We start from the raw sequence: 15,226 nt of genomic DNA, 5'->3' as shown, positions 1-15,226 counted from the left end.
TTGTTTTGTTTTTTGGTACAGACAGGGTCTCACTATGTTGCCCAAGCTGGTCTTGAACTCCTGGTTTAAATGATCCACATGCCTCGGCCTCCCAAAGGGCTAGATTTACACGTGTGATCCAGCCCCCTGTAGTGCTTTTCAAATATATAGATGCTGAGCTTTTCTAAATCTGGGGATCCAATTCAGTAAGTAGAACGCAGGGCCTGGCATCTACATATTTTAAAGGCTTTAAGGCAATTCTGATAAACAGCTAGGATTAAAAACCTTTACCTCTAATGTTATGATGGATATTACAGAACCCTGCTATCCAACATGTGGTCCACTGAATAGAAGCACTGCTATCGCTTGGGAGCTTGTCAGAAATGCAGAATCTCAGGCCCTATGATGTACTGATCCAAAACCTGCATTTTAAAAAAGATCCCCGTATGATTCCAATGCACATTAAAGAAAGGCTATTATAGGTTTTACAACAAACTAGTTAACTAAGAAACAAAAAGGACCACTCACTTGGTAATAAACATATATGCACAGATAAATATGTAACAGTGAAAGGTGTTCAATAATATCATGTAAGTTTCATGTTTAAAGTTTTGAAAGTATATATTTTTATAGTGCACTTTATAATAAAGTAGGCAGCCTAGATTAAGCACTGAGTTAGAATAAAAAGGTTAGGGGTAAGCATGCTTTATAGCGATATCTGCAAAAGCAACAATTAGGTTTCATACAGGTGGTTATTAACCATCTCTGCCTTTAAAATATTTTTTTCTGTTGCTATCCTGAATGATTTTTAGATTAGTACTTTTAGATATACTTTTATGCTTTTCTTTAATAAAAAAACTAACATATCAAATGTTATATCTCACAAAACCAAAAATAAATCTGCCAAGAAGCCTTTATGATTATAGCCATAAAAAAACGTTCAGAGTAGTCAAATTTCATATCTGCTACAATTAAGATGTACAAAGAATAAAAACTGTCTTGGTCTGGTAAGACTGATACCTACTATATAATTTATGTCACTAATATTAAAAATCATACTATATTCTGAATCTACTACAATATTTAATAGATCATCTTTTGGTTAAATATATGAAGGCACTATTGAGATCAAGATCACAGAAGAATTTCCACATGAAAAAAATTAGCTCCAATTTTTCAGCCATCTGAGATCACTATATAACAAATATTTGTCAGTGATAGCAACAGGAACTAGGCAAGAGGACAGATCTGGCTCAGTAAAAACTAACCACTGTTTTAAAAAGAAACAAATAATCTTACTTTAAATCTTTATGAACTTGTTGTATCTTCATAAGTAAAGATAACTATTTTAATAAACGTAACTAGGAAGAAACCAAAGACACAGATGGTAACCTTTTGAATTAATTAACAGTAATCAAAAATTTATTAATTCTAGCTACCCTGAATTATGGTAATTCTTTTTTTTCTGGTCTTATCCAGCTATTGAATGTTAAAGTGAAGATCAAAAAACAGAAAAGGGCTGGGTGCGGTGGCTTACGCCTGTAATCCTACTACTTGGCGGGTGGATTTCCTGAGCTCAGGAGTTGGGAGATCAGCCTGGGCAACATGGTGAAACCCCGTCTCTACTAAAAATACACAAAATTAGCTGGACGTGGTGGCATGCACCTTATAGTCCCAGCTACTTGGGAGGCTGAGGCAGGAGAATCGCTTGAACCCAGGAGGTGAAGGTTGCAGTGAGCCAAGATTGTGCCACTGCACTCCAGCCTGGGTGACAAAATGAGACTCTCTCCAAAGGAGGAAAAAAAAAAAAAAAAAGAACAAAATGACCAGATTATTATATCCAAATTCTCTCATTTAATCAATTGAACAACAAAACCAAAGAAATTCAGATAGAGGGCACATTAAAATATTATTTATATTATTATTTTATAATAAAATTATTAATATTACTAACACTGTTAAACTTATTAAATATTATCTAATTTTAAGATAATTGAATGCATAATTATTTTCCTCTCAGAACTTACTCAGAGGACTAAAATGCAAGAGAAATTCCATCTATGATAAAACTAGGAAAAATTTGTATATAAGCTAAATATATAAGCTAAAATGTATAAAGACAAAGTAAACCAGAGATGTAACTAACTTATAGAACAGAATAACTGAAACACCACTATCAAAAGAGAAACAGACCATTAGCCCAACAGGAGTCAGGTATGAGATGTACCAGATACAGGGGTGAGGCTTTGGTTAGAAAAAAGGGAGACCAGCTGAACATTTGTGAGGAGTAATCAGACACAAGTTTTCATTGCCAAACTAAACAGCCAGGTGATTATTCTCTAAAGAAACCAAACTAGAAAGGTCCTGGACTAGGAGACATCAGGTATACAGGAGGATGACATGAAGTACTACATAAACGCATTAAGTGAAAGTTTACATGATAAGTAGTGAAATCCTCAGCCCCATTCCCACTGTCAGCTCCCAGAATTACGGTTGCTGGGTTAATTATTCAGAAGACAAACACTGGCAGGTGTGTGTCTAATAAAATGATTCCAAGGTTACCCATCCCTGATGTACACATCCTACAACCTAGTCACTGTGAATTTGACAGATTTTACTCCCAAAATTAAGTTACATTATATAGCATTGTTGACCTAAAGACGGCGAGGTTATCCTGGTGGGCCTGACCCGATCAAATGAGCTTGTGAAAGGCAGAGATTTCTTTGGCTGGTTGGAGATAAGGAAGTCAGAGATTAAAAGCACAAGAAGGATTCTACTTGCCACTGCTGACTTAAAGATGGAGGGTGCCACATGTCAAAGAATGTGGGCAACCTTATGGAGATGACAGCCCATAAAAAAATCAGGATCTTGGTTCTACAATTGCAAGGAACTAAATTCTGCTACCAATAACAATAAATTTGGAAGTAAATGTTCACCCACAGCCTACAGATAAGGAACATAGGATAGCTGATTTCAGCCTTGAGACCATAAGCAAGAGAATCCAGCCACACTGTCCCCAGATGTCTGGCTCACAGAAATTTAAGAGATAATAAATGGATGTTGTTTCACACCACTATATTTATAGTAAATTGTTATGCTGCAATAGAAAACTAATCCATGCTGTATAGTGAAATGAACCAACAAAACATGCATCCAGACTTTCGAATTTAGCTTTTTATGGCATTGCTATTGACTAAAAACAGAACCCAAGGATCCCCAGACATCTGAAGAAAATCTTAAATATGAAAAGCCAACCAAAGTATTGAAAATGAGACTGAAATTTTATAATGCCAAAATTATAAAGCTTTGGGGAAGGAGAATAGGGACAAGTGGTACAGAGACAGGGTAAGTCATAAATAAGTTTGGCAACACCAGAAGTTTAGTAACTCTAAAGGTCTGAGAGTGGTTTTTTAAACTGGAACTCTATACCTAGCTAAACTATCAAGTATGAAGATAGTAAGAAAGGCATTTTCAGACAGTCTAAAAAATTTTACCTCTCAAGCATCCTTTCTCAAGAAACATATCGGATACCTAAACCTTGTTCAATCTCAACATCACAAAAAGAGAAGCAACCAGACAGTGCCTATGTGATACATAAGGAAATACACAGCATTATGAATGACTATTCTTGCCAAAATCAGAATAAACCTGAATCTGATCAAGTATGTGGATCTAAAATAGGAAATACAACACACGGAAGCACAACAGGCAAAATCCATAAAGTGAGAGAAGTGACTATTTCTTCAACAAATAAATAGAAAAAAAAAGAGGAACTGTTATGATTAAACTTAAAACAAATTTTTTTAATTTTTAATTTTATGGGTACATAGTATGTGTATATATTTAAGGAAAATAATTAATATTAAAACTATGTAAACCTTGTTTGGATCCTGATTTAAACCAACTGTAAAAAGACAGAAAATAATTGAAGAAATCACAACATTGACAGGATACTGGCAATATTAAGGAATTACTTTTTTTTTCTCTTTAAATCTGAAATAGTATTATGGCTATATTTCCTTTTAAACACTCTTAATTTACAGATACATACTAAAATATTTATATATATGAAATGGTATGGTGCTTAGATTTGTTTTAAATTAACATAGGTGGCGATGTCAGCAAGGCGGTAATAGGCAGATATGAAAAAAGACTGCCTGTACACTGAAGGCTGCTGAAGCTGGATGATGGATAAACATACAGAGGTTTCATTACACTATTCTCTTAGATTTGTAAGTGAAAATTTCCATTTAAAAAGGGAAGGAAATAAAGGGGTGAGGGAGAGGAAAAGTGAAAGAGAGGTGGAGAAAGAAAGGAAGGGAAGTAGGGGGAAGGCTAGCTTGTTAGCTACCATAAAGAAAATATAAAAAATAGAAATAATTACACAACTTAGAAAAATGAAGCAACTATTTGCATCATATGAGAAGGTACCTTATCTCCAAAAGTCAGCTTTTATGTAAAATCTACTTCCATGTAACATTTTTGAATCTTGTTGTGCCTCTTGGGGCCACAGAAAACAAATCTGTATGACAGTCTCTTAAGCATTTGAAGAACACTTTATTCAACCTGAGTCTTCTTGTCTTCAGGAGAAACATTCCCTGCTCCTCTGAGGTGTATTTTTAAATAATTTCATAATCTGAATAAACTTCTAGAGCAACGTCAAATTGCTGGAAAATGCTAAATTAGGTCTCTACTCTTCTGTACAAATAGTTTTCTTTACTCCAAGACAGGACTGTGCACATGCCCTGATTATGTTTCCAAGTCTATTTGGTTAAGATCCTTTTAGTAATCCATTCTAGAATTTCACGTTGGATGGAAATCAAGTTTAACCATGAGTCCTTCAAATATTTAAATACTGGCTGGGCACAGTGGCTCAGGCCTGTAATCCCAGCACTTTGGGAGGCCGAGGCGGGCGGATCACAAGGTCAGGAGATCGACACAATCCTGGCTAACGCAGCGAAACCCTGTCTCTACTAAAAATACAAAAAATTAGCCAGGCATGGTGGCAGACGCCTGTAGTCCCAGCTACAGCAGGAGACTGAAGCAGGAGAATGGCATGAACCCGGGAGGCGGAGCTTGCAGTGAGCCAAGATCGCGCCATTGCACTCCAGCCTGGGGGGACAGAGTTAGACTCCGTCTCAAAAAAAATTAAAAAAAAAAAATTTACTGTATTACAAGATGTTTACTGAAAGCATTATTGAACAGTATTAGGTCAGTTTTATGCTATAATAAAGTAGCAGTTTACATGCATTGCATGTATAATAGGTAGTGCGCTGGGGTTCTTAAACCATGAACAATTAGTGTTCATAGTGTATTTATGTCTACTTTATAAAACCTAAGAAAATATATGTCCTTAAAATGATTATACAGATTTCATTATCACTGCCTTATATTTAAGATATGATATATAGTGCTAAATATTTGATTGTGTGTGTGTATATATATAGATATATATACACACATATATGTATATACACTCCCTAATTAAAACATTGTTCCTATGGGGATAATGATCCACTTCACAAAAATACCACGATGATTCACATGAGAAGGTTTCAGCCTACTGTCTCTAACAAACAAGTGGGGAAAATTATGTATCGTCAATTCTCATTATTCAGTTATTCACAGTAGTTATGTTAAGTTGCTAGAAACATGGAATTAGCAAATACTATACTCAACCACTGCTCCTGGGAGAAATACAGCGTTAGCCAGCCCCTGGCCACAGCATTGTCATTAATGCACATAACCCTGTTTTGTGTGTGTTTCTGTTTAAATGTACCGTTTTTGTGTGTGTCCTTCCAACTTTTATTTTAGGTACAGCGGGTATACGTGCAAGTTGGTTATGTGGGTAAACTGCATGTTGCGGGGGTTCAGGGTACAGATTATTTCATCACCGAGGTAATGAGCATAGTATCTGATAAGTAACTTTTCAATCCTCACCTTCCTCCCATTCTCAAGTAGGCCCTGGTGTCTACTGTTCCCTTCTTAGTGTCCACGTGTACTCAATGTTCAGCTCCCACTTATAAGTAATAACGTGGCATTTGGTTTTTTGTTCCTGCGTTAATTCACTTAGGATAATGGGCTCCAGCTGCATCCATGTTGCTGCAAAGGACATGATTTTATTCTTTTTTATGGCTGCGTGGCATTCCATGATGTAAAATATAACTTATTTAATATATGTTGTTGATTCATTAACATTGAACTCACAGCCAACAGCAGTAAAACTCATGCCTGAACCTAAAACATGTTTTTCCCAAAAGGCACATCACAGCATTCTCACACTTAGGAACACTAGACAGCACTATGCTTGGGCGCCATTTTAAACAGTGAGTGGGAAGGACTGTACATCATGGTTTGAGTGCCAGCTAAGACACAGTACAATAGAATATCAGACAGATTTCTAAGGTTTTTGACCTCAGTCCCTGGCTCCCAGATGGCATCTCTAGACCAACTCAAGGCCTAGGGGAACTTGCCACCCTGAAGGGAAAAAAACAAGTCTGGCTGGCTTCGCCACCAAGATAGATGGAGTAAGATGGCTGAATAGGGGGCTCTAGTGATCTCCCCACCCCTCCCCAAGTTTGGCAACTATCTACACAAAGTGAGCATCTTCATATGAACCCAAAATCAGGTGAGCACACACAGTGCCTGGTTTTGACTTCGTATTGCTGAAACAGGCATTAAAGAGGGTAGAAAAGACAGTTTTGCATTGCCGGTGACACTCCTCCCTAATCCCCTAGCAGCTCCCCACATGGTGCAAAGAACTGTGCAACTGTTAAGACGGAGAGCACAGCAACTGTGAGCCTTTGCATTGAACTCAGTGCTGCCCGGTCACAGCGGAGAGCAGAAACAGGCTGAACTCAGCTGATGCCTGCTCGTGGAGGGAGCTTTTGGACCAGCACTAGCCACAGGGAAATTGTCCATCCCAGCAGTCCAAACTTGACTTCCAGCAAGCCCTATCAACATGTGCTGCAGTGCTCTGGGGCCCTAAGTGAAGCTGAGGGGCAGTCTAAGCCACAGGACTGCAATTCCTAAGCAAGTCCTAGTGCCAAGATGGACTTGGGGGTCACTGGACTGGGGATGGGGAGCAGGCAACTTCCTGAGCCACCACTTGGGTGGCTAAGGGAGTGCTTGGGTCACCCCTCTCCCAACCTCAGGCAGCACAGCTTAAGGCTCCAAAAGAGACTCCTTCCTTCTGCTTGAGAGAAAAGAGCAGAGACAACTTGGTCTTGCATCTTGGATACAAGCTTACCCACAGTAGGATAGGGCACTAGTCAGATTCGTGAGGTCCCCATTCCAGACCCTAGCTCCTGGACAATCTTTCTACACACACCCTGCGCCAGAAGGGGACCTGCTCCCTTGAAGAAAACAACCCATCCCTGGAAGGATCCATCACCTACTGACTAAAAAGCCCTTGGGCCCTGAAGAACCAGCAGTGACACCCAAGTAGTATGCCACCTGCCTCGGTTGAGACTCTGGGATGTGCCAGCTTCACGTGAGAACCAGCACATTGCCAGCTATGGTGGCAACAGTGAGAGCACAGTTGGGGTGGGGGGGGCTGCTGAGTAGAAAGTGGATTCTTGGGGTCTCCTATTCCAAGGCTTGGCACTTAGATGACATTTCTGGAGCTGTCCTGGGAGAGAGGGGGCCCACTGTTCTGAAGGGTGAGTCTCAGGCCTGGCAGCTTTCATCACAAGCTGACTGAAGAGCCCTTGGGCCTTAACTGCACACTGGCGGTAGCCTGGCAGTACTCCCTGTGGGCCTCTGGTGGTGGCGGCCATGGGCTGAGACTCCTTACCTGTGGAAAGAGGAAGAGTGGGAAGGGCTGTATATCGTGGTTTGAGTGCCAGCGAAGACACAGTACAATAGACCCTCATCAGATAGATTTCTAAGGTTTTTGACCTCAGTCCCTGGCTCCCAGATGGCATCTCTGAACCAGCTCAGGGCCTAGGGGAACCTGCCATCCTGAAGGGGAAAAAAACAAGTCTGGCTGGCTTCGCTACCTGCTGACTATAGAGCCCTAGGGCCTTCAGCAAACATAGGTGGTAGCCAGGTAGCAGTCACAACGGGCATTGAGTGAGACCCAGTGCTCTGCTGGCTTCAAGTCTCACCTAGCACAGTCCCAGTGGTGGTGGCTACAGGGGTACTTGTGTCACCCCAACCCCAGCTCCACGTGGCTCGGGGGGAGACAGAGAGAGAGAGTGAGAGAGAGAGAGAGACAGAGAGAGAGAGAGACTCCATTTGTTTGGGAGAAAGAAAAGAGAACAAGAGTCTCTACTTGGTAATCCCGATAATTCTTCTAGATCTTACATAAAACCACCAAGGTGGTACCTCTATGAATCTGTAAAAATCATAGCGATACTGGGATTGGGGTGCTCCCCAATGCAGACATGGCTTAGATCACAATAACCAAGTCCCTTTGAATACTTAGAAAGCCTTCCAAAGAAGGACAGGTACAAACAAGCGCAGACTGTGAATACTATAATAAATACTTAATTCTTCCATGTCCAGACACCAACAAACATCTACAAGGATCATGACCATCAAGGAAAACACGACCTCACCAAATGAACTATATAAGGCACCAGGGACCAATTCTGGAGAAACAGCGATATGTGACCTTTCAGAAAGAAAAATCAAAACAGTATTGAGGACACTCAAAGAAATTAAAGATAACACAGAGAAGGAATTCAGAATTCTATCAGATAAATTTAACTATCTGATAAATTTGGCAACTATCTACACAAAGTGAGCATCTTCATATAAACCCAAAATCAGATGAGCACACATAGTGCCTGGTTTTGACTTCGTATTGCTGAAATAGGCATTAAAGAGGGTAGAAAAGACAGTTTTGAATTGCCAGTGACACCCCTCCCTAATCCCCTAGGGATTAACTGAAATAACTGAAAAGAATTAAGCAGCAATATTGGAGCTGAAAAATGCAACAGACACAGCGAAGAATGCATCAGAGTCTTTTAATAGCAGAATTGATGAAGCAGAAGAAAGAATTAGTGAGCTTGCAGACAGGCTATTTGAAAATACACAGTCAAAGGAGACAAAAAAAGAAAAGAATAGAAAAGAATGAAGCATGCCTACAAGATCCAGAAAACAGCCTCAAAATGGCAAATCTAAAAGTTATTGGCCTTAAAGAGGAGGTAAAGAAAGTGACAGGGGTAGAAAGTTTATAAAGTAAAGGTATAGTAACAGAGAACTTTCCAAACCTAGAGAAAGACACCAATATTTAAGTACAAGAAGGTTACAGAACACCAAGCAGATTTAACCCAAAGAAGACTACCCCAAGGCACTTAATAATCAAACTTCCAAAGGTCAAGGAGGTAAGGATCCTAAAAGCGGCAAGAGAAAAAGACACAAATAAAATACAATGGGGCTCCAATACATCTAGCAGCAGACTTTTCAGTGGAAACCTTACAGCCCAGGAGAGAGTGGCATGACATGAAGTACTGAAGGCAAAAAAATTTTATCCTGTAATGGTACATCTGGCAAATATATCCCTTAAACGTGAAGGAGAAAGAGGGACTTTCCCAGACAAAAGCTGAGAGATTTCATCATCGCCACTTCTGTCCTACATGAAACACTAAAGAGATTTCTTCAATCAGAAAGAAAAGAATGGTAATGAGCAAAAAGAAATCATCTGAAGGTACAAAACTGACTGATAATATTAAGTACAGTGTGGTGTGTTAACTCTTACCTTAAGTAGAAGCACTAAAAGATTAACCAATCAAAAATAATAACTACAACAACTTTTCAAGACATATGCAGCACAGTAAGATATAAGTAGAAATGACAAAAAGTTAAAAAGTAGGGGGACAAACTTAAGGTGCAGAGTCATTGGTTTTCTTTTAGCTTGTTAAATTTGTTTATGGAAGTGGTGTTAGGCTGTTATCATCTTAAAATAATGGGTTATAAGATAGTATTTGCAAGCCTCATGGTAACCTCAAATCAAAAATATACAATGGATACAAAAAATAAAAAGCAAGAAATTAAAGCATATCACCAGAGAAAATCACTTTCACTAAAAGGCAGGAAGGAAAGAAGGAAGATAACAATACAAAACAACTTGAAAACAAATAACAAAATGACAGGAGTAAGTCTTCACTTACCAAGAACAACACTGAATGTAAATGGACTTAAAGGACTACAATCAAAAAATATGCAGAGGCTGAATGGATAAAAAACAAGACCCAATGATCTGTTGCCTACAAGAAACACGCTTCACCTATAAAGATACACACAGAGTGAAAATAAAGGGATTGAAAAAGATATTCTAGGCCACTGGAAACCAAAAAAGAGCAAGAATAGCTATACTTACACTGCACAAAATAGATATCAACACAAAAATATAAGAGACAAGATCATTATATATTGATAAAGGGGTCAATTAAGCAAGAGGATATAACAATTTTAAATACATATGCACCTAACACTGGAGCACAAAGCTATATAAAGCAAATACGAGAGCTAAAGGTAAAGACAGAACCCCAATATAAAAATAGCTGTAGACTTTAACTTTCCACTTTCAGCACTGGACAGATCTTCCACAGAGAAAATCAACAAAGAAACACTGGACTTAGAAAGAAAGATGGCAGAGAGGAGAGGAGACAGGGCTAACGTGTAGCTCCCACTTGGATGGGCAGACTAGCATGTGGAGACTCACACCACAAACTCTGGCTCTAAGAACCACTGCAGGAACATTACCAGGAAAACCAAAACAATTCACAGATTCTCTGAAAGAAGTGACACATTGCTGCAAATTCTGCAAGACAGTCAAAAACTGTGAGTTCCGAAAGTATGAGAGGGGGAAAACCTGTCTCCAAACACACATGTCCATTGGGGAATCTGAAAATCCAGATCACAGGAGAAGGATTTAACCTCACCTATAACAAAAATGAATATAGGGAGCCACATGAAATATAAAGGTAGAAGTAGCAGTGGGAAGAGACTTGTAAGCACACCCAGTCTTCAGCTCGAGCCCAGGGAAGCCATCCCTGACTGTATCTGATAGGGGCCCTCAGGGAAGGCAGCCAGCAGAATTAGGGAGGGGTCACAGGGTGAAAAAAACTTCCAACTGAATTTCATAATAATTTCAACTGGGCACAGACTTTCTTCAGCAGAACCCACAGGGTAAATGGGAATCCTCCCTAAATCATTCTATGAAGCCAGTATCACCCTAATACCAAAACCAAGAAAGGAGAGGAGGGGAGGGAAGGGGAGGGGAGAAGGAAGGCAGAGGGAAGGGAGGGGGGAAGGAAGGAAGGAAGGAAGGAATGAAGGAAGGAAGGAAGGAAGGAAGGAAGGAAGAAAACTACAGATCCCTGATGAACACAGATGCAAAAATCCTCAACAAAATACTAGCTAACAGAATCCAACAGCATAGTAAAAAGATAATATACCTTGATCAAATGGGTTTCACACCAGGAATGCAGGGGCGGTTTAACACATGCAAGTCAATAAATGTGATACATCACATAAAAGGAATTAAAAACAAAAATTGCATGATCATCTCAATGATGCAGAAAAAGCATTTGATGAAATCCAGCCATCCCTTTATGATTAAAACCTTTAGCAAAACTGGCATAGAAGGGACGTATCTCAACGTAATAAAAGCCATCTATGACAAACCAACAGCCAACATTACACTAAATGGTAAAATGTTGAAAGCATCCCCCCGAGAATTGGAACAAGATCTGGATGCCCACTTTCACTATTTCTGTTCAACACAGTACTGCAAGTCCTAGCCAGAGCAATCAGACAAGAGAAACAGATAACCAAACTGATAAGGAAGAAGTCAAATTATCCTTGCTTGCAGATAATATAATCTTATATTTGGAAAAACCTGAAGACTTCAGCAAAAAAACTACTAAAACTGATAAATTCAACAAAGTTGCAGGAAACAAATCACCATACAAAACCCAGTACCATGTCTATATGCCAAGAACCAACAATCTGAAAAACAAATCAAGAAAGTAATGCCATTTACAATATCTACGAATAAAATAAAATACCTAGGAAGGAACTTAATCAAAGAACTGAAAGATCTCTACAACGGAACTATAAAACACTGATGCAAAAAACTGAAGAGGACACAAGAAAAATGGGAAAATATTCCATGTTCACGGGTTGGAAGAATCAATACTGTTAAAATGTACATACTACCCAAAGCAACTTACAGAGTCAATGCAATTCCTATCAAAATACTAATGGCATTATTTACAGAAGTAGAAAAAGCAATCTATATTGGTCTGTTTTCACATTGCTATAAATACCCGAGACAGGGTAATTTATCAAGAAAAGAGGTTTAATTGACTCACAGTTCCACATGGCTGGGAGGCCTAAGGAAACTTACAATCATGGCAGAAGGTGAAGAGGAATCAAGGACCTTCTTCACATGGCATCAGGAGAGAGAAGTGTGAGGAGTGGAAGGGGAAGAGGCCTTTATAAAACCATCAGATCTTGTGAGAACTCATTCACTATTACAAGAACAGCATGGGGGAAACTGTCCCCATGATCCAGTCACCTCCCACTGGGTTCCTCCCTTGACACATGGGGATAATGGGGATTACAATTCAAGGTAAGATTTGGGTGGGGACACAGAGCCAAACCATATCACAATCCTAAAATTTACATGGAACCTCAAAAGATCCAGAATAGCCAAAGGTATCCTGAGCAAAAAGAACAAGACTAGAAATAATCACATTACCTGATTTCAAATTATACTACAGAGTTATAGTAACCAAAATGGCATGATTGTCACATAAAAGTACACATATAGACCACTAGAATACAATAGAAAACCCCAGAATAAATCCATACATCTACAGCCAACTCATTTTTGACAAAGTTGCCAAGAACATCCAGTGGGGAAAGAACAGTCTCTTCAATAAATGGTGCTAGGAAAGCTGGATATCCATATGCAGAAGAATGAAACTAGACCCCGATCTCTCACCACACACAAAAATAGAATCAAAATGGATTCAAGACTTAAACATAAGACCTCTACTATGAAACTACTAAAAGGAAACATTGGGGAAACTCTCCAGGACATTAGAGTGGGCAAAGATTTCTTGAGTAATACCATAAAAGCATGGGCTCCTAAAGCAAATAAGGACAAATGGGATCATATCAAGTTTCTGCACAGGAAAAAAAAAAAAAAATCAACAAACTGAAGTGACAACCACAGAATGGGAGAAAATATTTGCAAACTACCCAGCTGACAATGAATTAATAACCAGAATATATAAGGAGCTCAAACAATAGGAAAAAAAAATCTAATAATCTGATCCGAAAATAGGCCAAAGATTGGAATAGACATTTCTCAAAAGAAGACATATAAATGGCAAATACACATATGAAAAGGTATCAACATCATTGATCATCAGAAAAACGCAAATCAAAACTATAATGAGATATCATTTCACACCAGTTAAAATGACTTATCCAAAAGACAGGCAATGACAAATGCTGGAGAGGATGTGGAGAAAAGGGAATCCTCATATACTATTGGTGAGAATGTAAATTAATACAACCATATGGAGAACAGTTTGGAGGTCGCTTCCAAAAGTAAAAATAGAGCTACCACATGACCCAGCAATCCCACTCCTAGGTGTACACCCAAAAGAAAGGAAATCAGTATATTGAAGAGGTATCTGCATTCCCATGTTAATTGCAGCACTATTCACAATAGCCAAGATAGAGTAGAAGGATGAATACCAGAGGCTGGAGAGGGTAGTTGGGGCAGTGGTGGTGGGGAAGTGAGGATGGTTAATGAGTATCCAAAAAAAAGAAAAAAGTTAGAAAAAAATGAATAAGACCTAGTATGTGCTAGCACAACAGAGTGGCTATGGTCAAAAATAATTTAATTGTACATTTAAAAATAACTAAAAGAGTATAATTGGTTGTTTGTAACAAAAGGGATAAATGTTTGAGGTGATGGATAGCCCATTTACCCTGATGTGATTATTATGCATTGCATGCCTGTATCAAAATATCTCATGTATCCCGTAAATACTTACACCTACTATGTACCCACAAAAATAAAAAATTAAAAAATTAACACCAACAAAAATCACAAAAATGTGTAAAACCTGGCATTAAATAGGCCACAAAAGGACACTTATTTACAGCAGGAGAGCTGAAACAAGAATGTAGAGCATCACTTTGTTCGACTTCTGCTGGGAGCATGCATGTAGGGTGATTCAGATGTTTCACCGCTTTACACATGCCTATGAAAGACTGCTAGTACGATTTTGAAGTTAAAATGCATTTTTGCAGGTAGGCAAATTCACAAATACGTAATTCACGAATAATCAAACTCAACTGAAAAATCTCTATAAGGTCAACTGTAGCACGTGGATTTTACTCTGGTAATGAAAATTACAATATGCTTTAGTAAAATGCTCCATGTAATTCAGCAGAAAGTAATCAATTAACCTTTATTAATAGTATAATTCTAAATACCCTGTACCATTCATTTTTAACAAGAGCTTTTATTAGATTGATGTGCAACTTTACATAACAAGGTAGACTTATTACTATGTAGAGTACATACCTGCAGCTTCTAGTAAAGCTTCCAGTCTAGCCTGTGTTTCTGGATCTACTGTCCTGAGGTCTGCACCATCAGCAGTACCTGATAAGAGCAACTTGGAAGCTGTTTCCAGCATTGGATTTTCCAAATCATCCTGATCCAAAATGAAAGACTCCACCTACAAAACAAATGCAAAAAGAGGGAGGAAGGGAGAAATGAACAGCGAAAGGAAAAGAGGGGAGAGAAATAAAAAGAAAGCAGGGGAGGGAGAAAATATGTTAACATAATTAACAATAGTAAACACAGTGCAACCCTAAAAAGTTCAACATGACATCTAAGCCTGTTGATTAACAAAAGACGAAAATTTTTTTTGTGGAAGAATTCAAAACTTTATTTCTCATATTTAGCCTAATTTTCTTTACTAATATTCTTTTCTACTTTAATTTGGTTATTAGGTATATGTAGGGTTGAGTGTGATGCTTAGGTTGTAAAAACTCTAACTGTGAATAGAAGACCTAACTAAATCAGCAGTTTTTAAATGTTTTGCTTTCAGGACTCAATGAAGTACTGAACTCCCAAGGACTTTATATAAACCCTATATTTCTTGATATTTACCATATTGGAAATTAAGTAACAAACATCACTATCAAAAAATCACATTCATTAATATCACCACTGATTTCATCCAAAAAGTCTTTAAGTACTGGA

At 38.5% G+C, this 15,226-nt stretch overlaps 1 protein-coding gene across 12 annotated transcripts in view; it reads right to left on the bottom strand.

Moving 5' to 3' along the window:
* The window catches only part of ANKRD17 (ankyrin repeat domain 17), a 187,410-nt gene that overhangs the window by 87,865 nt on the left and 84,319 nt on the right, over positions 1-15,226 (bottom strand). For 11 of the 12 annotated variants that reach the window (XM_055297355.2, XM_055297358.2, XM_055297356.2 and 8 more), the window contains exon 2: positions 14,543-14,696. In XM_055297355.2, coding sequence (XP_055153330.2) covers positions 14,543-14,696 — 154 coding nt within the window. Of the gene's footprint in view, positions 1-270; positions 366-14,542; positions 14,697-15,226 lie in introns of those variants that run through there. The other variant, XM_055297364.2, reaches the window with a different exon arrangement.

The sequence above is a fragment of the Symphalangus syndactylus genome, chromosome 10, assembly GCF_028878055.3.
Source record: "Symphalangus syndactylus isolate Jambi chromosome 10, NHGRI_mSymSyn1-v2.1_pri, whole genome shotgun sequence".
Lineage (NCBI taxonomy): Eukaryota > Metazoa > Chordata > Mammalia > Primates > Hylobatidae > Symphalangus > Symphalangus syndactylus.
This window is presented reverse-complemented; position numbering and strand designations above follow the sequence as displayed.